This window comes from Rhinolophus ferrumequinum, chromosome 20 (assembly GCF_004115265.2).
Source record: "Rhinolophus ferrumequinum isolate MPI-CBG mRhiFer1 chromosome 20, mRhiFer1_v1.p, whole genome shotgun sequence".
NCBI classification, from domain to species: Eukaryota; Metazoa; Chordata; class Mammalia; order Chiroptera; family Rhinolophidae; genus Rhinolophus; species Rhinolophus ferrumequinum.
Window position 1 is genome coordinate 11,982,622 of NC_046303.1, and position 26,308 is coordinate 12,008,929.

At 35.1% G+C, this 26,308-nt stretch overlaps 1 protein-coding gene across 3 annotated transcripts in view; it reads right to left on the reverse strand.

The window, feature by feature from the left end:
• Nucleotides 1–5,854: 5,854 nt before the first annotated feature.
• Nucleotides 5,855–26,308, reverse strand: part of ZNRF2 (zinc and ring finger 2) — a 76,950-nt gene continuing 56,496 nt past the window's right edge. The window contains exons 3-5 of one of the 3 annotated variants that reach the window (XM_033087987.1): nt 19,225–19,330; nt 12,833–12,912; nt 5,855–7,528 (exon numbers count right to left, since the gene is read on the reverse strand). In XM_033087987.1, coding sequence (XP_032943878.1) covers nt 12,855–12,912; nt 19,225–19,330 — 164 coding nt within the window. In that variant the 3' untranslated portion in view covers nt 5,855–7,528; nt 12,833–12,854. The remainder of the gene's footprint in view (nt 7,529–12,832; nt 12,913–19,224; nt 19,331–26,308) is intronic. The other 2 variants (XM_033087988.1, XM_033087985.1) reach the window with 2 other exon arrangements.

A 26,308-nucleotide genomic window follows, 5' to 3' on the forward strand; every position in this document is an offset into this window, starting at 1 on the left:
CGCTAAACAATGAAGATCATGATGCAGCCATTGGCAACCTGCAGTCTTCCAGGGACTCACAAACCTCGTTGGTCCTCCCCTCGCCTCACCTAGCACACCCGTCCCAACAGCAGCTTCCATCAGGAACCATCCTTCCTGTCTGTCTACCTCTACGAAGTCTCTGCCTCCAGGAGTAGCTTTCTTCTGTTCTGAAGGTCTCTATTGTCATTGCTTTAGATTTGCCTCCCATCATCTGCGAAGGCTGGTATGATAGGAAGGGTATGGGACAAATGAACCAGAGAGAATCTCAAGAATGCTTCAGAGAGCATCTCAGCATTTCACTAAGCAAAAATGGGAAAGTATGGCCCTACTGCAACAGGCATCTGAAGTGAAGGGGCGGGGGGAGGTGAAGGGGTTCCTGGCAGAGGTCCAGCTCAACCAGCTCGATGTCATTAAACCAACTCAGTGCACCCTACTTTTATCATGCACGTACTGACTCTTCTCACAGCGTCGACAGCAATTGTGTCCAGACACCTCCTGAACCCTAACAGCCACACACACACACACACACATACACAGACTTTACTTTCTCACAAGTTGCCAACTATTTCTGTCTGGCTTCTCTCCGAAGGCTCTGCCTCCCATTTAAGATCCAATTCCTTCATGTCAGAATTGGTATTCTTTATCTCTGGTTCCCCAGCAGACACTTCTGGCATAATCAGAATCTTTAAGATCTAACCCTTCAAGATGTGGAAAAGGTGTAACTGGGAGTTGCCCTGGTATTGTCTTTCATCTCTTAACATCTAAATAACTACCAAGATGAGTAACTTCTTCTCCTGAAGTTCTTCCATCTTTGCTTTCTCTATAGTCATTGCTTTCGTTTTGCTCCCTCACCATCTTGCCTGAATTACTATAAATTTCCTAACAGGCATCTCTGCCTGTAGTCTCATCCCTCTCTACTCTGAAGGGTAAATTTTTCCTGTTTAAAATCCTTCAATCATAGTTTAGCACATACATCTCTTCATGATTTTGTCACTTGCTTACCTCTCTGCATATAGCAAATCTCCAAGAGTGGCACGCTCGCACGAGCTATGCTTTCTGCCTTGGGAATACCTTCCCCAAACTTCCCACCCCACATGCTCTTTGATCACTATCTCCTAGAACTATGATCTATTTGTTCTTGAAGACTTACTCATTATCTTGCCTCGTGAGTTTTACAGCCCCCCTTACCACCTCCACAACCCCGTGCGCTTGTCTATCACAGCATTTATCACTTTCTTATATGCTCGTTTAGGTATGTGCTTCACCCACTAAAGATCAGGTTCTTAGACGTCAGCTACCTTTGATTTACATATTCTTGGTCCCTAACAGTCCATAGGATCAAGTAGTGCTTCATATATAATTGTCGAACTAGTAAATCTCTCGATTTTAGCAACAGGGAAGATCAGAACCTGTCCTGTTATAGTTAGGCTTCTTAAACACATCAGTTAAGGTCTAAGGCATTAGTCCTACACCTCATGACTGGAGAGTATAACCAAAATTATTTATTCAGAGGTGGGCACAAATATTCTTGTTATGATAACCGTTAACATTAGTAGGTGTTTACTCTGTGTCTGGTGCACACATGTACCTTCCCATTCAATCCTCACGACAACCTGGAGGTTGGCAGCAGTATTACCTCTTTTTATAGGCAAGGGCGAGGCACAGAGAAGTGAAGCATCTCGCCCAGTGTCACAGAGATGGCGAAACTGGGCAGCCTGAGTCCTGACAGAATCCGTGTTCTTATTAACCTCTATGCAACGACACACAATACCTCTTACATCATGAAAAGTATGCTTCAAATATGAATTACTCCACTTTTAAAAATATAACGGAAAGTTAATAAATACAACCTAAATTTTAAGTTATGATGACACACTGACAGACCAGCTCTCCCCAAAATGTAATAGCTCTCCAATCATATTTCAATTACAAAATTTACAAGTAGGTTTTACATTAGAAATTTCAAAGTATATCTTTACATATGGTTAAAGTAATGAAGAAAGAGCTCTTTTATCCATTAATACCACAAACAGTCATCTCTTAAGCAATTATAAAATTTTAACTAATACTTTTGGATTCAATTTTGTGGTAATGGGTATACAAAAATAGATAAAGAAGCTGTGACATCAGTTAATTCATGGTAACCTTTCAGCACTTAGATAATTCCATTTCACTGTAATGTACTGCCAACTTCTAGACATAAGGGTAGAAATGACAAATTTCCTTGAAAGCATTCATCTCTTACATGCTACTTCTAAATAATGGGATAATTTGGCAAGATCATTTGGAAGTTTTATTTATTAAAAATATCAATAATGAATTGTTCCATTTTAGTTAAGAACATACTGATACAAGTTGTTCCTAATACATTTTCTGTATTTCTTGTGATTGATGCTTTTGAGACCTTATTTAACAGAAAAATACTTTCTAATAGAGGAAATTAAGAGGCATTACAGACGAGTTGTGGAAACTGTGAGCAAAGCAATAGAGGCAAATATCCATTATTACCTTGATTTTCAAACAATGAAATTCACATAATCATTGCAAAGAAATAAGATGTAATGGACTGCTGTAATAATAAAGATCAGTACCATCATAAAATTCCACAACTTCTTTTCTATCTCCCTATAGAGCCTGCTAACTGTATTATATGCACACAGGTGCTCAAAATGTTACCGACTAATAACGAAACCTTTTCAAGATGCTGGCACCGGGTTCACGGGGAACAGGGTACCAGCAGAACTGTAAGTTTATACACGTAAGTACATATCAATCTCAGCATACCAAATCAAAAAGGCAGGCACGAGAATGTAGGAATAGGAGAAATCAGTCACTCCGATTCTATCCTGACAGGTGCCTCACCGTCCAGGGCAGAGCTAAGAGTTACAATGTTGGTTAATAGATACTACAATACCACTTTTAAAAATTTCATTTATTTCTGGGATGTGAGTTTATGCATGCTGCTCTTTGCCTCTCTAGAAACAACCAACAATCTATCTTATTATTAGCCACTGTTCTAATATTAATGATGGCTTAAATACCTGAAAATATACAAACTCCCTAAGGATTTTCAACTAAAATTAAATATTAACATATCTGGTTTTCTTCGATGCATTTTACTTTCCATAGAAAATCACCTGACTTAAAAATGCAGGTATTTCCCATTCAATACAGGAATTCTGTGATTTAAAAAGAACATTCAGTTTCCTACCTTAAGCACAGCATTCACAGAATATGGTACTCAAAGTTTTATCTGGACAAGCCATTACCAAAAAAGTTTTCCCAGCAGTTCCTGAATTAGAATCACTACTAGGAGTATGTAACAAGTAGCAACTTCCTCTAAAGAAAACCAAGCAGCAATTTAGTTTCAGGATGAAAAGATCTCAGTAGAGATGAAAAGTAGACAATAAAACAGATAACTACTGTTATTCACAAAATAGCAAAGAAAACATTAGAAGTTACATATTTCAGAAAAAAAGGGGAACAGGCCAAAGACAAAATATTGGCATGCTAGAATTTTTTTTTTTTTAGCTTAGAAAATATCTGTACAAGAACAAGGAACACCTCACATTTAACCACCCATTGTCACTATGTACTGAGTTTACCTCAGGATAAATCAAATTGCAAGAAAATGGCCCAGAAGAATTAGACTTCCTGTAACTAACAAACTATACTCATATTTAATAAGCAACATTTACCTCTATAGTTTTACAAAGTTCCCAATAACTGGGCTTATATGGAAACTTCCTCTGAGAAAGAATAAGATGATTTAGCTATTATTATCAATGCAAAATGTAGATGTCAATCAGATGGTAAATTCAATTATTCTCGAATTTCAAAAGAGTTTCATGCTTTGTTCAAATGTAGCTTATTGTTAGGAAATTTCCCTTCTTCCACTATCCAAGTTAGCAAATAAAATCAGGTACTATTTACATTGAATTTACAATCTTTTTTATTTAAACGAATATCCCTAGGCCTTGCTATATTAATTTAAATGACTGCTCTCAAAAGTCACTAAACCCAAATTTAGAAAGTAAAATAAGCTTTGAAAAGAAATCTGCCATTTTCATTAACTCATTTAAACTGAAATCTTTTCAAAATACATACTGCAATTATGCTGAGGTGCTCCTCAGGCATGTTTGGGCTATATTCCAGTAATGTTTTGTGGGTGAAAACTGATATAATTGTGTAACATTTAAAAGAAATATAAGACTTGTACTAAGAAACCAAAACCATTATATACAGAGGGTGTCAAAAAAATGTATACACATTTTAAGGAAAAAACTATTAAAATTATAATACTCAATATAAACCGATAACAAAAGATGAATACAAGTCACGTTTGACTTCTGCAATTACAAGAGGTGCTCAAAGTGGTTACCATCAGCATCCAGACACTTCTGATTACCGCAAACTACTGCTTGAGCAACACTGACCAAAGTGTCCACTTGTATACATTTTTTTTGGCACCCCCGATAGTATGCAACAGTTAACAACATGACTTTTTAAATGCTGTTTCAGCTACCACAAAAAAATCAGTTATAGAAACCATTATTTATATTTCAATCACAGACAGTGCTCTTAAAATCTATATCTGATTTATAACCAGATCTGAAGAACATAGATTAGGACTATGCTTACTTAGTCTATTTCTCTGGCAAAGAGTAAAAAGTAAGACAAAATGATTTTGCTATTTCTTGTATATTCTGGGAGGGGAAAGCCACATCAAAGTAAGACCAGGAGTCAAAATTGGCAATAAATCCATAATGAAGAAAAGAGTGGCACTAAAGTGAAATTTCAGAACATGTTGCTTTCTATATTTGCAAATGTGATCTTATTTGAAAACAAGTATTTACAAAGATTCTAGAAAGCTGTAACCAACTTGATAACTTAGGCTTTCAATCTTTCGTCTCCATATTCAGTTGTCAGTAGTTTCAGCTACATATTTAAACGTCTAACGTGATTTTATGTCCTACTTACACTATTCAGTGTCCACACATAGATGTACAAATATTTTAAGTGATATTATGCAGAATATTACTTATAATATTCCCCAGAATGGCAATTTTGAATAAAAACTGGAGCATCTGGGCTTTAAAAACATTTTTCTTTCAATGTCTCAGTTCTTCTTTTTAGGAAATCATTGGTGGAGACTGAATTTAAAGTAAAAAAACGCTAACTTTTGTAAATTTTAATAAAAAGGGGATTGCTATAAAGACAATTAAGTAAATACTGTCCTAGACAAATATAATAATCAAATAGCACTCGACACTGACAAACACTGAACTTTCTTTGAAACCACAGGAGCTTCTATTGCAGCAGCTGCAGCACAGAACCTTATGACAAAGAGTAAGACTGAGGATAAAGAAGGAAAAGTGAACTTAAGCCAATACATTGTAAAAGTCAATGAGTATCTCATAGCAGAAAATCAACTTCCAGAAGAACATTAACAGTGACCTATCACAGCTATAAATTTCTTCCTTTAAGAATGGAAGACAACAAAATAACATTATACCAGTAGTAGAAAAAAAATGAATTATTCACATTTTAAGGTTTTTCCTGGGGTTGGTGGGGGTGTTGTATGATTCAAAGCCTACAAAATTGAAAATGTGAAATAAAATTAATTCATGTTAAGATTTCAGGATAACATAAGAAATTTAAGGAAAAGGTATTTTCCTTGAGGGAAAAATATGTTCCATAACTGGTTTAAAAAGCACCCATGAAATTGTGCTGTCAGCTGTCACAATGGAGGTTTGGGATTCTTTTATCAATTGCAGCATAACAAAAGGCATTTCACAGCATAACTTTAGGGAAAATGTTATCTGGTCTAGAATCACACAGAAAGCAACTAAAAACTATTTTAATTGTTTATAACACACAAATTTTTTCCGGGTAGCAGCAGTTGCTCCTGTACGTGCCCTTTAAAAAAAAAACAAAAAAACAAAAACAAAAACAGAAGCAATAGAGTAGAGAAAAAATTTGAGAACAAGAGTAGCAGCATTAAACAGGAAAGCAAATACTTAAATACACGTAGTAAAGAAAGCTTAAAATAAGGAAACAGTACTTTGCAACTTTCAATTATACTGAGTAAAGTGCACTGCTTAAATGTTCACTGATAACATTATTCCCTGTGTTGAAAACATGAATCTACTTATTGGTATTTTTGATGTTAAAAAAAGAGGACATTCAGTATTATAGCCCTGATAGCTCTCTTCCAGTATTTTTTAACCATTCAGATATATTTTGTGGGAATATTTATTCACATAATTTTGCTTAATACATTTCTTTCTACATGAGACTGAATTTAAAAGTTTTATAACATTTTCAATTACAGTAATAACACAATAAATTATAATTAACAAAATCTTCATATCTGCTTTAAAAAATCATTTATCAAACGCTAACCTCCAGATTATCTGGAAAATTAAAGATGCGAGTTACTATAAATCTGGCATCCTAATTAAATTCTGATTTTTAAAAGTATATAAAAGTCCCTCAAATGATTCCAAGTTCCATTCAAGAAAATTTTATTTTACCCTTTTCATAAGTTATTAAGTTTACAACCTGCTAAAGCATTTTACCCACATGTGGGAAATTGCCTGGAGACGCAAAGCACAATAAAATAATTACATGAAAAGAACAAACAAAAATACCCGTTAAAACAAAGTTATTGTAGCTGGCAGCACTTAAAATTGGTAATTCGTATTTTTTTTAAAGTTGCATAGCTGCAAGATGACTCATTGCTGATTAACTGTTGAGCAGTTTATTTAAGAGGAAACAATATACTTAAGGAATTGTAATTCAGTGGACAATCCTAGATTTAATTAATTAAAATGTAATTATGTAACCTGATTTACTCTGGACTGCATTCTGATAATGCTAAACCTTTAATTTAAAATACTAACATAGTTTAGCTTTCCTATGTAAAAATCGACTTTCCACTGTTGGAAAAAAAATGGAAGAACTTGAGATCATGGTCTACATTCAGAGAATGTTTTACTGCTTGATTACATTTCTTGGTTTCACATTTAAGACTTTAATTTATAAGAATTAAATTATATGATCTTCAATTTAAGAATAGATGAAAGCAGAAACATCATGTTGGGGAAAATAAAGAAACCCCAAACTAAAAAACAAAACAAATCAAAATACTAGTTGTGCAGCTCTAGAGAACTTAAAAAAAAGTAAATCAACTTTTAAATCAGTTACTTTGGCTTCTGCATACAGAATGTTTACCAGTATTACCTACGTGGATGACTAGTAAGGGATGTGCAGCATTTTCAAAATCCCTGTGTGTCCTTATGTGCATGTTTGGTACACAGAGTTCTGTGGCAAATGTCCTTGCTCCAGCAGGATTCTTTTCCCTGTATGATTGTCCATCTCTGCACTGACTGAGTCTCACAGATCTCAGATTTCTGGCTGAGTAATGCCTGTGTTTTTTTGTTTTTCCAGAGACAGATCCTCACATCCTCTTGGTTTTTCAAGCATCTTGAAAATAGAAGAAAACCTGTGTAAAAGCAGATACATTTTATTTAAGCAGTGGTCCATAATAGTAATACAAACCAAAATACAACACCCATTTCCCCATGAACAGTGCTTTAGTTACTGTAAATTTTCATACACTTATTATTCTAAAAACTTATAAAATTAGTGTTCTGCAGGAGAATAGATCAAGGACACAGGACCAATAAAAGCTTAAAATAGTCAAAAAATAGTCACTACATAACAATTACATGTTAATGTAATTGTTTTGGGGCACCACCAAATCAGTCCCCCTTCACAATAAAGACTATACCAGAGTACAGAACACACATACCCAACACTCCAACTTACTAATCTCTCCCCAAATAATTCAAGACCTCAAACTAAAAATAGTAAATAATTTTGTAACTAATCGAGTCCTTAGATATTCATGGATCTCTATTTATTTGGGGCTACTAAACACGTATGCTGAAGAATATGAGAAATGCTGCATTTGCTGCTACATGTTGCCTTTAAAAAAAGTTTTCACACACTGAATCCTCTTGAAACCCATATCCGGTTAATCTGGTACAGCAGGAGAGAGAGAGGAATTTATCATACGACAGACAAGAGCAGTAAGAACAGAAGCAAATATGTGAAAAGTCAAGATATTTTGTGTCTATACATTCTTAAAATCATTCAAGAACCACAGAAACTGATTTTCATTTACATTTCTGAGGGCAGCTGCCACCAAACTCAGGCCCTATATGCAAAAATACAGAAAAAGAGAACACTGATACAGCAGGTAAGGAAACTGAAATGCTCTTTAAGATCAACAGACATGCATTTGCCTATGAGATGAGCTGCATGTTCCATACCCATCTCATAAGCTCACTGTGACACTAAAGGAAAAATTTAGCTGATTAGACCAAGAAATCAAAAATTTTATACCCTAAAATCCCAACTCACACACAAAAAAGTTTATTGGCTCTAAAAGATAAATTTTACCTACAGGTGAAGGATTTTGACATATTACTCTGGTACGTAAAATGCTAAGATAAAAATTTTGTTTTATTTGCATTGGTTCTTATTCACATCGTTTACTCGCAGAGTACTTCTCGTAAAACGCTTCTGTAACTTAGGCAGTTTTACTTTATTGGCCCAGACATAAGGTGATGTTGAAGACATTCCAAAGCATTCTCCTTTTTAAAAAAACTTTTCACAGTGAAATAAAAGCATATGTACACATATGCTCAAAGTTCCACTCTATCACCACTTTTCACTTACACTGCAATTATTACCCCAATTCATACTGCAAATGTGTCAAGGTCTGATCTGAATACCCTCACAGTAAAAGGTGCACAAGCTGACAGCCCTAGTGCTCCACAAGCCTACTCTTATTATGACAGAGGCCTCATTTAATGTTGCATTTCTTATTTCAGCTGCTATAGCTGCTATGAAGTTACAGGCAGACCTCATTTTATTGTGCTCCGCTTTAGTGCACTTCAGATATTGTGTCTTTTACAAACTGAAGGTTTGTGGCAACCTTTCACGGAGCCAGTGTATCAGCACCCTATTTTCCAACAGCATTTGCTCACCAAAATGTGTCTCTATGTCACATTTTGGTAATTCTTGCAATATTTCAAACTTTTTCATTATTATTGTATTTGTTATGGTGATCTGTCATCAGTGACCTTTGATGGCACTATTGTAATTATTTTGGGGCACCACCAACTGGCCGTTCCCCGGTCTCTCTTCCTCTCCTAGTGCCTTGCTATTCCCTGAGACACAACAGTATTGCAATTCAGCCCATTAATAACCCCTACAGTGGCCTCTACGTGTTCAAGTGAAAAGAAGATGAAGCACATCTCACTTTAAATCAAAAGCTGGAAATGATTAGGTTTAGTGGGAAAGGCATGTTGAAAGCTGATAGGCTGAAAGCTAGGCTTTTGCGCCAAACAGCTGAGTTGTGAACGCAAAAGGAAAGTTCTTGAGGAAATTAAAAGTGCTACTCTAGTGAACACATAATGACAAGAAAGTGAAATAGCCCTATTGCTGATATGGAGAAAGTTTTGTTGGTCTGGATAGAAGATCAAACGAGCCACAACATTCCTTTACGCCAAAGCCTAATCCACAGCAAGGCCCTAACTCTCTTCAACTCTATGAAGGCTGAGAGGAAAGGAAGCTGCAGAAGATAAGTTGGAAGCTAGCAGAGCTTGGTTCATGAGGTTTAAGGAAATAAACTGTAACATAAAAGTGCAATGTGAAGCAGCAAGTGCTGAGGTAGAAGCTGCAGCAATTTATCCAGAAGCCCTAGCTAAGATAATTAATGAAGGTGGCTGCACTCAACAACAGATTTGCAATGTAGACGAAATAGCCTTCTATTGGAAGAAGATGCCATCTAGGACTTTCACAGCTAGAGAGGAGTCAAGACTTGGCTTCAAAGCTTCAGAGGACAGGCTAACTCTCTTATTAGGGGCTAAAATAACTGGTGACTTTAAGTTCCAGCCAAGGCTCATTTACCATTCTGAACTTAAGGCCCTTAAGAATCATGCTACATCTACTCTGCGTGTGCTCTATAGACGCAAAGCCTGGATGACAGCACATCTGTTTACAATATGGTTAACTGAGTATTTTAAGCCCACTATTGAGACTTACTGCTCCGGAAAAAACATTCCTTTCAAAATATTACTGTTCACTGACAATGTGCCCGGTCACCCAAGAGCTCTGATGGAGATGGACAACGAGATCAATCTTGTTTTCACGCCTGCCAACAACATCCATTCTGCAACCCAAGGATCAAGGAGTAAGTCTGACTTTCAAGTCTCATTATTGAAGAAATACATTTCGTAAGGCCACAGCTGCCATCGTCATTTCTCTGATGAATCTGGGCAAAATGAATTGAAAACCTTCTGGAAAGGATTCACCATTCTAGATGCCACTAAGAACATTTGTGATTCATGGAAAGAGGTCAAAATATAAACACTAACGGGAGTTCATAAGAAGTTGATCCCAACCCTCATGGACGACTTTGAGGGGTTCACGACTTCAGTGGAGGAAGTCACTGCAGATGTGGTGGAAACAGCAAGAGAACTAGAATTAGAAGCGGGGCCTGAAGGCGTGACTGACTTGCTGCAATCTCAGGATAAAACTTTAATGGATGAGGAGTTGCTGCTCATGGATGAGCAAAGAAAGTGGTTTCTAGAGACGGAATCTACTGCTGGTGAGGATGCTGTGAAGACTGTTGAAATGACAACAAAGGATGGAGAATGTTACACAATTTAGTTGATAAAGCGGTGGCGGGGTTTGAGAGGATTGACACCAATTTCGAAAGAAGTTCTACTGTGGGAAAATGCTATCAAACAGCATCGCATGCTGCAGAGAAATTGTTCATGGAAGGAAGAGTCAATCGAAGCAGCAAACTTCACTGTTGTCTTGTTTTAAGAAATTGCCACAGCCACCCAGGCTTCAGCAACCACCACCCTGATCGGTCAGCAGCCCTCAACGTGGAGGCGAGACCCTCCAGCAGCAAAAAGATTATTGTGACTCACTGAAGGCTCAGATGATGGTTAGCAATGTTTGGTAATGCAGTCTTTTTTAATTAAGGTATGTACATAGTTTTATAGACATAATCCTATTGTACAGTTAATAGACTACAGTACTGTGCAAACATCACTTTTATGTGCACTGGGAAACCAAAAATTTCTTGCGACCGCTTTATTGTGACGTTTGTCTTACTGTGGTGGTCTGGAGCCGAGCCTGCGCAATCTCTGGTGTACACCTGTATCTCAAATCTCCTTTGTCAACATTCTAACCGGCTGCGACCAAATGGTCCTTACTAAGAGCAACAGAATCCCTTGAATGTATTTATCACCTCAACACCGTGAATTTAAGACCAGGATTTATTGAAATAAAAGGAAACGGGAGGACAGCTCAGGAGTAGATATCAGTTCCCTGTCTCCAGTCTTAGCCATTCAGAAGATTGTCCTCCGTAGCTGTCTTGAGTCTCTGAACATAGAGATTCTAACTCCATCTGAAACAATTGCAGGATTGGCTAAAATGCTCTGCCTTGATGTAAAACCTCAATGTTTTATTTCATTTCTGTAAGTCTTCTCATAAAAAGGTTTTCATATATATAAGATAGCAATCAACTATTTTTTCAAAGCTAAATGATGCCAATTAATTCACTTCATGGAATACAGAAAAAGGCAAGACTCAAGCGAGGTTACCATTCAATTCAATTCACTAAACGTTTTCAGATAATGCAGAATCATGAATAAACTAAATCAGCAAAGCAAATTCTGTATTTGGTTTAAAATTTCATTTATTATTTTTTTTTGGCCTACTACCGGGAGTGCCAAAAAAAAGTATACACATTTTAAGTGATGTTAACACTGTGATCAGCGTTGCTCAAGCAGTAGGTCGCCGTCATCAGAAGTGTCTGGACGCTGATGGGAACCACTGTGAGCACCTTTTGTAATTAATTGCAGAAGTCAAACGGGACTTGTATTCATCTTTTGTTATCGGTACATATTAATAGTTTTTTCCTTTCTTAAAATGTGTATACATTTGTTTTGGCACCCTCTGTATACAGATAGGGACTATATTACATTATATCATATGCCAAGAATACAAAGGTAAAAGATGAAGTTGAATGAATGAAACCATGATGTAACTTTTTGGAGAAAATGCTCCTGCCTAATAACAACACAATAGCTAAGAACACCATCTTTGGAACCAGAATGCCTGGGTTCAAATCCCAGATCTACCAAGGAACTAGCTATGTGACCTTCATAAGTCAGGTGTCTTAACCTTTCTATAACCTAATTTCCTCATCTGCATATTGAGAATATTAAGCGTACTGAGCTCAAAGGGTTGTTACAACACTTATGAGAATTATTATACTGCATGATCTAAAAACATACCTGGAAAGTTATGGATAAGAGTATGGAACTTGATTCTTTCCTTTACTGCATGACCTCGGACTGCGGGTAAAACCTGCTTCTTAAAGTCATGGAATTTAATTACTCTGACCCTCAGGTTACTCGTTGGTAAAATGGGGTCATGATGTGTACTCCATGGTTTTTAAGTACTAAACTAAAATCAAATAAGCTAATGTGTTTTAAAGTACCAAGAACGTAGAAATTACTCAATATATGATTCTTTTCAGGAATCAACAAAGTTGTTTTTATGTATCTTTTAACGTGAGTTTACTATATATAGTAGCCTAACACAGTGTCTGGAACACACACGCTTCAATGAACAAATGAATGAATAAAAATGGTAGGTGACAATGTATAATTCAGACAACACTTTAAAAAGCAGTTAAAACGGAAAAATGGAGAATTACCTACAAAACAGGAAGCTGATGCTTAATCTGAAGGGTGCTCAGGGCAAGATCTATTTACTTCAAACCATTCATCTATGCAGCTAGAAAAGAATAAAACCAGAAAAAGTGAAACACCTATGTTTAATTATTTATATCATGACAGCCATAATAAAAATGCTTACTTCCTGACTTTAATGTATCTTTGCAAAAGAAAAATTAAATATTTTAAATGATAATATTTGGCACACACAAATAAAAGATAAAGATAAGTGTTTTATTATATTCTGATTACTCTAAGCAGTTAAGGAAATAATCTTTGCAAAATTATGCTGTAAAGTACTTTCAAGTTTAAACAACAATCATCACCACAAGAAAATCTAAAGAACTACCACTTTACCAATATTCAAAATTAAATGACAAATCTGGAAAGATATGTCTCTCTTTAAAATAGTTATTCACTTATGCAAATATCAACCTGCAAATTACACCTATCAATGTAATCAAAAACAGCTTTTAAATTTTAATTCTTGATAATATTGCATCACATTTTAAAAGACCATAGTTATGAATATTAAATACATATTTTAATTCTATGCCATCCTGCAATACATATAGATACAAATAGGTATATCATCATCCATTTGCATGTATAAAGTATTTCATGGTTTTATTAGAAGTTAAGTATTAGGGTGCACCTAATTAGCCTTATGTAGATCTGCACTGTTCACTGCAGGAGCTACGTGCCACATGTGGTTATCAAAATTTAAATTCACTCATTTTAAATAAAGGAAAAATGCAGTTTGTTCCTCAGTAACACGAGCCACATTTCAAGTGCTCAACAGCCACATGGCTAATGGCTGCTCTGCTAGACAGTCCAGACACAGAACATTTCCACCACTGCAAAAAGTTCTGTCTCACTGTGATAAATGATAAACTCAAGGCCTTGAAAAGGTTAAGTAACTTTCCCAACAGCTAGGAAGTTGCCCAAGCAGGATTCAAACTGTTCAACATTCTCACTGTTGACACATGTCAAGTTTGCATATACCACAAAGCAAGAAGGCTTGGCTAATATGGTGAAGGGCAAAGTTCATATTTATCATTCTCGGGTCCTGACAGGATGGTTTGGTAGGTAAAAATAATGGACAAAATTAAAAGGAAAAAAGGTAAAGTGTCTCATCCACATGATATTCTTTCAAATATGTGAAACAATTTTTGTTGCCATTAGGACTTTTGTTGTCTAAATAAACATGTCCAAATTGGCTTACGATGTTTTCAGCCGGCTCTCTGCTACTCACTTGGCTCAAGAGGTCCCCTGGTCTGCCAGAACACCTTCTTAAAACAAAGTACTGAGAACTCAACAAAACACTCCAGATACATTAACAATTCACAGTACATCAAATAGTACCTATATGACCTAAACTGGGTGCGTCTTATTTTACAGCCAGGTAATTTTGGCTCATCTTGAGAAAGTAATCACTTAAAACCCCAGGTTCGTCTTGCATAAATTACTACGCATCAACCCACATTATTTAAATATTATATTCCCTCCTCCTAACTCCAGCAGGAAATCACTATCCTGAATTTAGTGCTTTTCATTCTTAGGCATTTTCTTACTCTGTAACTATATGTGTACATATTCCAAAACAACATATAGTATTGTTTTGATCTTTCCATTTTTTATAAATGCCACTGTAATGTATGCGATTTTTCTAACTGCTTTTTCAAAATCTATTTGTTTAAGATTTGCAATTGTTAATAAGTAAGGCTCTGGTTTTTACATCTGCATTGTGTAAAATATTCTATTATATAAGCATATTACAATTTATGTATCCATTCTTTTACTAATGGACACTTTCAAGGATGCTATAAACATTCTCATACATGCCATACATGCCTTCGTGTGGCGTTACCCAGAGTGTGGTCCACAGACAGTGCTAATCCATGAGCTGTTCGTCACCAGTCCTCAATGAGACAAGGGGTTTGAGCCGAAAAACACAGTAACTTTGCCATTAAACACACCGTTTTAATTGACTTTTTTAAATCACTGTAAGACTTTGTTAGTGAAGACAGCATTATAGTGATTTCCAGTCTGACGCAAGCTTCTTTATCTCGCCCTGGACCTGCACGTTGAGCGACTGCACTGTCCTAGAACACAAGACCAAGGATTCCCCCAGGGCATACACCTAGGAGTGGAATTACTGAGCTGTAGGACATGTACAGTTGTAGGATAGCTGTACAGAGCTATTTGCCAAGTATACCAACTTTTATTTTTATGTTTACTGGCCATTTGGGGTTCCTTTTTTCTGAACTATTAACAATTTTTGCCAAATTTTCTATTTTGATTTGTCTTTTTAAAAATAGATTTTTAGGAAGTTATTATCCAGATATTTCAGCTGTAACATAATATGTATTTTTTTGATAAACATTTTTTCCTACAAAATCGTACACTGAAAGTAACAGGGCTTATGGGGGAAAACAGGGTAAAGGCAGACCAATGAAACAATACAACCTGGAACTAGAACAAAGATGTGTTTGTTCCAAATAAATAAAGTATCACTGTAAATATAGGATTTGTTTTAAAAGGGTGAAGATAGCTTGACATCAAGAGGATTAAGAAAGATTTGATAAACTGGGTCATGAAAACAAAAGCCAATGCACAAAATTTGAGGACAACTATGAAGTAAGCAAGCCCTTGCCAAAAAGAGCCCAGAGCCTAACTGAACTGGGTGTAAGAATGTTCCAGTATCTTTCCATGGCTTGTTTCCTGTATGCTTTCATTTGAGGGAACAAAACATTGTGCTGAGAAATACTCTGTATGAACCAGGAAGATCGTGTCATTCTTTATATTGTCACCATGCTCCCAATTACCAATTGCAATGAACTAACTGTATTCTAGAAAGTTGCTGAAGAAGAATGTTGTTTCAGATACCAAACCTTTGCTGATAATGCGTATTGGAAAAAACTCTCGGTCTAGTTTTCTAGTTTTTCACAGTATTATGATGCAAGAAAGTTCTAAATTTTAATATAGTCAAATTTATCAACTTTTTAGGTTTTTATGGTGGAGCGGGAGTGTACTTTAGCTCCCTCCCCTCCAAATTCCTTACCAAGAAGTCAAGAACATTTTGCTATATTCTTTCTAACACTTTCGATTTTGGTTTCTGTAGGCAAATGTTTAGTCAGTCTGGAATTGATTCTTATTTCAAATGTCAGATAGGGATTCGAATGTTTTTTCTTATCAATAACCAATTGATCCCAGTACCATTCAATGAACAGTTCATTCTTTCTGCACTGTACTGCAACACCACCTCTGGCAAATCAATTTTTTCATTTATTCATTTATTTACTAAACACTTATATAGCACATTATGTGCTCGTACTTTCTAAAATTTAACCCATTTAAAATTTCTTAATAACTCTATGAGGTTGGTATTTTTGCCTCATTTTATAGACAGAGAAAGAGAAAAACTAACTTGACCAAGATCATACGGTGACATCATGGTGGGGCTGGGATTCGAATCTTGGGAGTCTCAACCCCCTGCAGCCCATCTTCTTACCCGTGATCTGCCTCTCCATAGGTCTGAGCAGGAGTTTTATGGACTCTATTCTGTCCCACTGGCCCCCCTCTGTCCTTTCTCCTCTGTCTTAATATTCATAGTCTTGTAATCAATTGTACAGGACAAGTCCCTCCAGCATGGTATTCTTTGTCGTGAGTGTCTTGACTATTCTTGGCCTTTTACTCTTCGGTCACATGTATTTTAGAATCAACTTGTCAAGTTACACTAAAAAACTGGTTGAGATCTGACTGGTATAGCATTAACCATATAGATTCATTTGGGGTGAAGTGACATTTTCTGACACCAAGTCTTCCTATCCACAGTATGGTATGCCTCCACGTTTATTTCAGATCTTTCAATAAGTTTTAAAATCGTGAATATCTTTTGTAGGATTCACTTTTAATATACCTTATTACCGTTGTAGTTTCTGTTGTTAATGTTATCATCCTACAAAAAAAAAGTTTTCTTTTCTTTTTTTCTTACTGGGATATGAATGCAACTGATCTTCATAAGGTGAGCTTATATCTGGCAATCCTGCTAAATTCTTATTAATTTTAATAATTTAATATTTATTCTACACCCTTGTTTTAAAATCATTAATATATAAGTATAGAATTTTACTGAAAGTTTTCTCACATTTATTGAGCAATTATGGCCTTGCTCCTTTGTTAATGTGAGTCACATACATAAATTTCCCAATTTTACAGTGTCTTTGCATTCCTAGCACAAATATAATTTGGTTATGAGGCATTATTTTAGACAGACGAGGGATTAATTTGATTTGGTGATGTTTCTGGATTTTTGCATTTGTGTTCATAAATGATTCTAATTTTCTTTCTTATACTGTTCTTATCTGATTTTGGCATCATTTATCCTATTCTCATAAAATAAGTGGGAGAAACTTCCATCTTTTTCTACTTTTGGGGGGATTTATGATTGTTAATATGGTGTTCTTTGGATGTCTGGTAGAACTTGCTGTCAAGCTGTCTTTGTAGACCTGTTTTTAGGTTGTTATTTTTAATATTTGTGGTTTTTCAAAGTTAGTCTTAATAACTACTTGTAATTGTTATTAGTTGATTCAGGTTTTCTATTTCCTTTTGAATCACTTTTTGATAACATATTATTAAGGAAACTGCCCATTTAGTTTAATTTTTTTAAATTAGAGATTACAAAATTTTTCACAGAATTTCCCAACTATTTTTAATTTCTGTCATGTTTGAAGTTATGTGTTCCTTTTCATTCTTATGCTGTTTATTTTTTTCTTCTGGGGACAATTCTGCCAGAGATTTTCCTATTTTACTAGTCATTTCAAAGAACCAATTTTTGACTGTTGGTCTCAAGGTCAGAATTTTTTCATTTCATTATTTTCTTCCATTTTCATTGTGGTTTTTTGTGCTGTGATTTTTCTAATTTCTAAGTAAAAACTCGGCTTATTGATTGCCAGTCTTTCTTTACACTCTAACACAAACCTTCTGAGGATAACTAGAAAAATGTCAAAAAGGTTTTAATTATTATATAGTTCAAACGACGAGTATTTTCTATGTTCCATTATAATTTCTTCTTTGATCCACAAGTTACTTACAAGCATATGTTAAGATTATTTATCTTTCATTACTGACATCTAATTGTGGTCCAGAACAGTTTTCTGTGTGGTAACAATTCTCTGTGGTTTGCTAAGACTTCATTTATGGCCTAGTACACAATCAGTTTTTATAATACTTCACGTGTGCCTGAAAAGAAAACGTACTCTCTAATTGCTGGTTGCATTCATTCATTCTCACACACACACACACACACACACACACACACACACACACACCCCATTAGATCAAACCTGTTAACTATACTCAGTTTTTCTAGGTCTTGACTCATTTTGTGTGCCTGCTTAACAGAATGAGAAATGGGCTGAAATTTCCCATTATGATGAATTTGCAATTTTTTCTGACACTTCTATAAATATTTTACTTTGAGACTATGTTTTTATGTACATAAAAATTTGAATTTTATATACTTTTATCATATCATACTAATAAAACGTTTTGAAACAAAGTTTATTTTGTCTGATACTAATTTAGCTTTGTCAGTTTCCCTTTGGTTAAAGTTTGCCTGCATATAGTTTTCTATCCCCTCCTTCCTAGTTTCCCATAGCCTTATGTTTAACTGTGTGGCCAATCATTAACAGCCTAACCCACTCTCGCAATCTGTTTTTGACTAGTGAGTCTGTTCTATTTAGTGTTAGTATAATTACTGATACTGGATTTATTTTTCTTTCTTTATTTTGTACTATTTCCTGCTTTTCTCTATGCTTTCTCCCACCCCTGTCTCCTGCTTTTAAATGAAGTTCCACCTTATTCCTTTTATTGGTTTCAAAGTTATAGTTTTCTATTCTTTTTTGGTTAACTTAAATTTTTTTTTTTTATTTAAAATTTTTCCTCTGTTGCTTTGACACCAAGAATACTTTATGAGAAACCAGATGGGCTTTGCAGTTAAACAGAACTGGCTGGAATGTCAGCTCTTCCATTTACTAGCCATGTGACGTTGGAGAGATTTCCTATGGTCCCTCAGCTTATTTCCTCAATTGTGAAATGAGATTATTACAATGCTTACCTGAGATAACCTACTGAAGAAGCTATGGACAACACCTGGGTCATAGTAAATTCTGAACAAATCAATTTTTGGATGCAAACAGATGTGGGCTTAAATCTTAGTTCTAGCAGAAAAAAAAGGCATTATTTTTTAAAAACATGGGGAGGGAGTTTCAGTGAAGAAGAAACTTTTCAGCCCTAACTACAATGTCTGAAACTTTGAGAAAGACCGTTTACTCTAATACCAACTTGATTAACAGAACAATAAACTTACCCTTTATGATATATGCATAGACAAGGCAGTCGTGCTATCGTATCTCCCTGCTGCAATTCTTCAAGGCATATTGCACATTCCCCAGCATCTTTACTCAGGACATCCTCTGAGGAAAGAGAAAATGAATTCAGGACAATAAACCTGAACGGAGAATTATGTGAATGCTAATTTGTAAAGAGTGGTGACTAGCATATTTTGTTAGAAACACATAAAATTCAGCACCTGTATTTGAAATACTATTCATCAATCAGTGAGTAATGTTTACCTTTACTTATAAATAGTGTCTCTCATTTCCATTTCACTGAGGTATTACAATAAGCAACAATAGTACAGAATCCTCCAACTTGCATAGATTTTGCTATGAAACTTTACCAGTAAGTCAGTTATTTGTCTTTGGGAATTCACTTTCTCCTACTAATCAATATTAATTTGGTGCCCAAGATAGTTAAAAAAAAGTTTAGAGTGCATGTGGCTGAAAAGACATGAGATCACTATTATAATTTTAAAAATCCTAAAATAACAAAATCGGTAAGTTAAAGAAATCACCTTGAATATGGGACTTCAAAAAATGTACTTAACTCAAGAAAACGCAAAGGTACACAGATCAAAGCTTTTGTGTAGATTCTGAAAGGGACTTTGGAATCATGAGGATTTCTGACACTGGATGCACCAATTCTTCTGAATTCTGTTTCATGCCAATGCCAAGCGAGGTAGCAATTAGAGTAGCTTCCAGAGCCCCTCCAGCAGTGTTTAAAATACTAATCTTTCTAAAGTAAAAATTCCTTTTCCTTTTAGAAAAACAAAGGTTTCTCAATTTATGTTTTATACTGAAATATTAAATTATACTTTATTAATGTTAAATTAACATTTTAAAAAGGATCTTGCCTAAATAGAATCAATAGCCAGATATGCTATGTTGAGTCTTTTAAATGAGAAATAACTAAAAACATGCTATTACTGAAGAGTATGGGAAAACTAAAAGGGATACATTCTCAGTAAGTTTACAGAACGGAAAGCTAAAGCAGGAACATGCGATATGAACTTATACCACAAATAAATAAATAAATTACTGTTTCTGGAAGTAAAAATCAAATAAGCAAAAGGGGAAAGACATACCAATCTCTACCTAAATGCTAAAAGACAGAACAAGATAGTTTCCAAAAATTAAGTGTTTGGTAGTCCCATACCTACTATAAAAACCAATAAATTTAGTTGTGCACATAACTGTAACAGTTCCTTGTAGAAAAATTCATTCTGTAAGAAATAGTTCCTCTTTTAGTTATTCATTTTGAGGCAGCATACTAAGGGGAAACACAGACTCTATCTGGTCTATAAAAGAGAAGGTATCAGCAAACGATTTACCTGTAAGGCTGCAGGGGGTAACAAGGCAACTTCCACAAAAAGGAAAGGCCTTCGCAAGAAGGATTTATGCTTTTGGAATCTAGGGACTATGGCTGACGTGATTTTTAGCTAACTATTGGGTAGCTCACAAGCTAATATATCACAATCAGAGACTTAACCAGAGAAAGATTTCTGGACAAGTAAAGCTGGGTAAATGGAAAATGCTGCTATTAATTCCCCCCCCCCACCCTGCGCACACACGTGTCCTTCCCCCATTTTTCTTTTCTAACCCTGAAGGTCCCACCCATTTCCTCTACTCCATCCCACCCTCCACCCCAAGTCTTATCTCCTTCTCTTGATCTCCATTTTTCTTTTATTATTCTAGATAGCTTTCCACAGATAGGAACCAGTATTAGGAACCAGTTTAATGTAAAATACCTAAGCAGCGATAAAGTTAACTGGAGTACAGGGACCCACAAATTGGAGGCCACCCCAGTAGCCCTGCCTCTGTCACAAATCTCAACCTAATTCAGCCTTTACTTATGGGGAACACCTCACTGCCAAGGAAACCTAAACCCAATCACAATCCTCCCACTCAGCGTTAGCTAGCTTAGCTTGTCCTACAGAATAGGACCTGCCAGCCTCAGGAAAGGCCCGACCTCCTAGCCAATCACGCCCTTTCAACACTGTAAAAGGCGCCTCTTCCAACACTGTAAAATTCGCTCTTGCGCCAAATCTCTCAGGAAGTGCTTGTTAGTCCCAATCCCTGGACTGGTTTCTTGTGAGAAAAGAACACCAAACTCATTATTGAATTGTTTTAGTTTTGTCATTTGACACTAGGATGACAGATAGTACTGAGTACAAAAAGAAAAGCATCTGGAGGAAGCACTAAAAGATCTTAGTAAAGGTCTATAATTCCAAATAGTATAGTATATTCTCACCACTTAGATTTTTTTCACGACAAGGGTATACCACATCTTAATAAACTTCAAAAAAATAAACCATCACTTTTTACCAAGCCTTTATCAGACAGTTCACTCTCACTGCAAAAGCTCAGATACTGCCTCAAATAGCAAATGCTTAATTTTCCAGTTTGAAAATCTTATTTCCAATGGAATTTGTCTTTGTATGTTTAAAAACATTTTTAATTTTTGAAAATTCACTATGCAATGAGATTGTTGTCTATATGGGGGTTTCTTAGAGGATTCACCTATCCCACCCCATACGACACTGTCTTTTCATCAGTGATTATCCATTCGTTTTATATACCACCAAATAAGAAAAAAATGCCTCCATTACACTATGATACAATCAATTTTAAGACGCATCTCATTTTTCATAGCTGTCAAAGTATGAAAAAGAAGTGAGTCTTAGAATTGATGGACTAGGGTATCACATTTTCCACGTTTTGGAATATATTAACAATGCATCTAGATTTAAGTCTTAATGAACCATAAAAATCTCGATTATCATAAATTAAGAAAAAGAGATAGACCAGCTTTTAAAAAATGAAGAAAAAGCATTGCCACATTTTTGCCATACAAGTCTATGTGAGATTTTTCAACACAAAATGAAAATAAGTGGAAATCCACTAAATACAGGCTCCTGAATCCATTGTTCACACACACACAAAATAGCTGTTTTACAATACTTTTTATGTTGACCTATGACTACCAAGTCTCATTTCTTTATTGCAATAGGTTTTTAAAAATCTTTGAGTTGGGAAAACTTGAATGTCTTAAAACGCCTTGGTTTTATTCTGTTTATAAGAAAATTTATTTATTGTACAATAAAGATAAATACAATCTCCACATAATTAACAGAATGATATTTACTTTAAGACTATAATGTTACCCTTTGTTGGTACTTAGTTTAAAAAAATCTTTTTAGTTGAATCTAGAATTACCCTGTTTCCCCGAAAATAAGAGCTAGATGGACAATCACCTCTAATGCGTCTTTTGAAGCAAAAATTAATAAAGACCCGGTCTTATATAAGCCCGGGTCTTATATAGTATTATATAAGACCCGGTCTTATATTATAGTAAAATAAGACCGGGTCTTAGATTAATTTTTGCTCCAAAAGACGCATTAGAGCTGATTGTCTGGCCTGGTCTTATTTTCAGGGAAACACAGTAAAGTCAGTCATTTAAATCATAAATTCCCAAAACCTTATTAATGAAAAATAATCAGAACTGCATTTTCCATATTAAGAAAGGTACACCTATATACAAGAACTTCCTAACCACGCTAATTTCAATGTAGAAGCAGCCCAATATCCATTGTAAATAGCTTCTAGTGAAATGATCTTAGCTCAGAAAATCTAAAGCTAATGTTAGCATATTGCTACTGCTCAGCTCCATTTTGAAAAGCAACCCTGAATTTAAAAGACAGTTCACTCTCACTGCAAAACCTGTTACTGCCTCAAATAGCAAATGCTTAATTTTCCAATTTGAAAGTCTTATTTCCAATAGAATCTGTCTTTGTATGTCTAAAAATAGTTTTCATTTTTGAAAACTCACTATGCAATGTGATTGTTGCCTAGCTGGGGGATTCCTGGAGTATTCACCTCTCCCACCCCATGTGACACTGTCTTTTCATTCAGTTTTGAGCTTAGTAATGTGATACATTCAGAATTATGTAGGGCCTGGAAATACCACCACATTGAAGCATCTTAAGATAACAGCAAAAGATTATTAAAAACTTTTAGACAATCAATGGAAAACATTCATGACGTGACTACCTACAGGCAATGAGGAGTCAATGCTGTAGGACCTGTCAACATTGAGAGCAGACTGCTAATGGCCAAACGGGATGTCAGGGAAGCAGAAAAGGGAACACTAATAGATTTAACTACCATAGTTGGCTAGTCTGGAGTCCCCCTTCGCCACCAGCACGGGTCAAACAGAGAGACACTCGAGACTGAGAACAGGAAACTAAACTGCTTTGCTTTTTCAAAAGTGTTGCTGATGATCTACCTAAATATCTGGAACAGTAAAGGTTAAATCAGTACATTATTTATCAGTCTAATGCTTTGTTTTATTCACGTGGTCTATGCATTAATTTAGATGTAGAGATACAGGAAAAGAAGAATTAAACCTGGAAGAGAGCAATACTTTTTAAGAGAAGGTTGGCACCAGACTCACTTAGGTATACATTCTGTCTCAACACAGGAAAAAAAAAAAAGACATATACCTGGGCCTCATCCCTAGAGATTCTGCAATATACACCTGCCTAGAAACACAACTGCTTTCAAGGGAACAGCACATTGAAGTAGAAAGAGCGTAAGATTAAAGTTGAAAATGTAGTATGCGTTTCCATTCTCACTGTTAGCTATGCAACCTCAATATGTTGGTCACACCCTTGAATTTCCTTTCACTTTTCTAAATTATTAGTATAATAATGGCATTCAAAATATTATGGAGAATAAATTTTAAATAATTATATAAAAGACTTTATGTTATTAAAACACTATATATAATACTAGTTTTTATTATCATTATTATCAGAAAGTACTTCATGGACTTCCCCAAAAACAAAGTTAGTCATTTTTCTATTTCTTTTTCTCTCCTTTCTGGTATTCTAGTTCCAACTTTACACAATGTCATAAACAATCCCTTGGCTACCAGAAACTTCCACAGAATACTCCTGACCTAGCCATTTCTAGAGACCTATTATAATTTCCAGGCTGGCAACAATTCCACACAAATGACACTGCCTAATTAATTTTTAAATGTTTTGGCTTCATTCTATATTTAAAAGTGTATAAATGTCCACTCTGTTACATGCTTTTAGATGTATTTATGTCTTTTATTAATCTTACGAGGTAACTGATGTTACCTCCATTTTACAGATAAGAAAACTAGGCCTCAAAGAAGTTAAGTAATTTACCAGAAATTACTAAACTAGTAAGTCCTGGGGTCAGGATTCATATTTAGGCTAAGCCCTTGGCCTTTTTACTACTGTATGAATTTTGATATAAGAAACAACTTCACTCTTAATAAGATAGCATAAATACTAAAACAAACGAATGGCTTTAGGCAACTTCAAGTTTGAAATATTCAAGATGGGGGTGGCTATCTTACTTAGAGGAAATAGCTCAAGACTGGGCATAGGCTTTATGTTCTGGAGTTATTAACTGTTATAAAAACTGGTATCAGAAATGAGCTTGCACTTTACTACTTACTTCCTTCTATTGGATAGGACAACGGCCCTGTCCAGTAGAATTTTCTGTGATGACAGAAACAGTCTCTTATCTGTGCTGGCCAAAATGGTACCTATTAGCCATTTATGGTCTGCAAAGCACACTTGAAATGTGCCTACTGAAACTAAGGAACTATAAACATTATAAATTTTAAATTTTATTTAATTTTAGTAAAATATGAAGCCTTAAAATATATAGTAGATAAGGCACATACATTCATAAACTAATTAAAAACTTCTGTAAATTGATTTCACACATAGCCTCAAGCTCTTGATTTGCATTACCCAAAGAAATTATTTAAAATCCGAGCAGCCAAATATGCAAAATTAAAATATTTAGCAAGTACAAGCACATATCCATATAGTTATTACAGATCAAGACAACTTGAAAAAAAGCAGACAGCCAAAATCCTTTTCGGAAAAAAAAAAGAAAAACAACAAATAAAACCAAATTTGTTAGAGGCAGCCAGAAAAACTCCATGCGAAAATTTCATAATCATCACAATTTTATTTTTAGATCAAGCATCCAAACAGATGATCTTTTCAGCAAAATACAATGCCAAGCACTATTATGGATCAGGCGTTTTACCTGAAGACTTATTTTTTGTTCTTGAACCCTCAATGATAGCAGTAGAAAACAAAAGCAGCTGAAATGTGAAATAATCCCTAGAAAAATCAAGAATTAAAAGAATTCCATCATTAGTAAGAAGCAATTTCTCAAAGAATGGAAAATCGGGGCTCACAAGGTTTGTTAATAAATACTTTCAGATGTAAAGTTATCTCTAATGGACTTAAAAGAAATGAACATTAATATTCTAGATTATAGGTCCATGAGCTGTTACTGTACTCAAATATTTTAAAAGGAATTAGAAATGATACTTAACAAAGGGAAATTGCCATTTTTACTATAAGACAAATATTAATAAAAACATGGGAACAGCCTTTATTAAACTGTCTAAAACTCAAAGTTCCTAGTAGGTGTCAGCTTTTATCTTTTTAGACACTTATTCTGGTTTGACCAGGAATTGCTGGCTTCCTCTGCCCAGATGCCACTGACAATTACTGCATCGACACGTTCTTTAGTTTAAATATAACTGAAAATTGACTAAACACATAGCCACCTTTCATCTGCATTGTTAGAAACTTGATTTAAAATTAAGACTAATTCTTCAAAAGGAGATAGAAGCTGTGACGTTTCTGATGACTTTTAAGGAAAAATGTGTACTCTTGGGAATATTATATTAATAGAAATCGACATTTGGTGCCTTCTCTAAGAAAATGTAAGTAAAGTAAAATGGAACCCAAACTATAAACTCTAAAGGGTAAAATATACAACAGGAACACTTAATACTTATAGATTTAGCTTCCTTGGACCTTTTTGTTCCTAACTTGCCTAAAAAAAAGTTAGCTCAGGGTTAAGTATTTTATAAAATTAGGTGCCTGACAAGCTGCCAAAAGTCATACAAATTACCTAAGACATTATTACATTACCAAATTATTCCCCATCTTCAAACCAAATTAAGATAACTCTCCCATGTCCCCT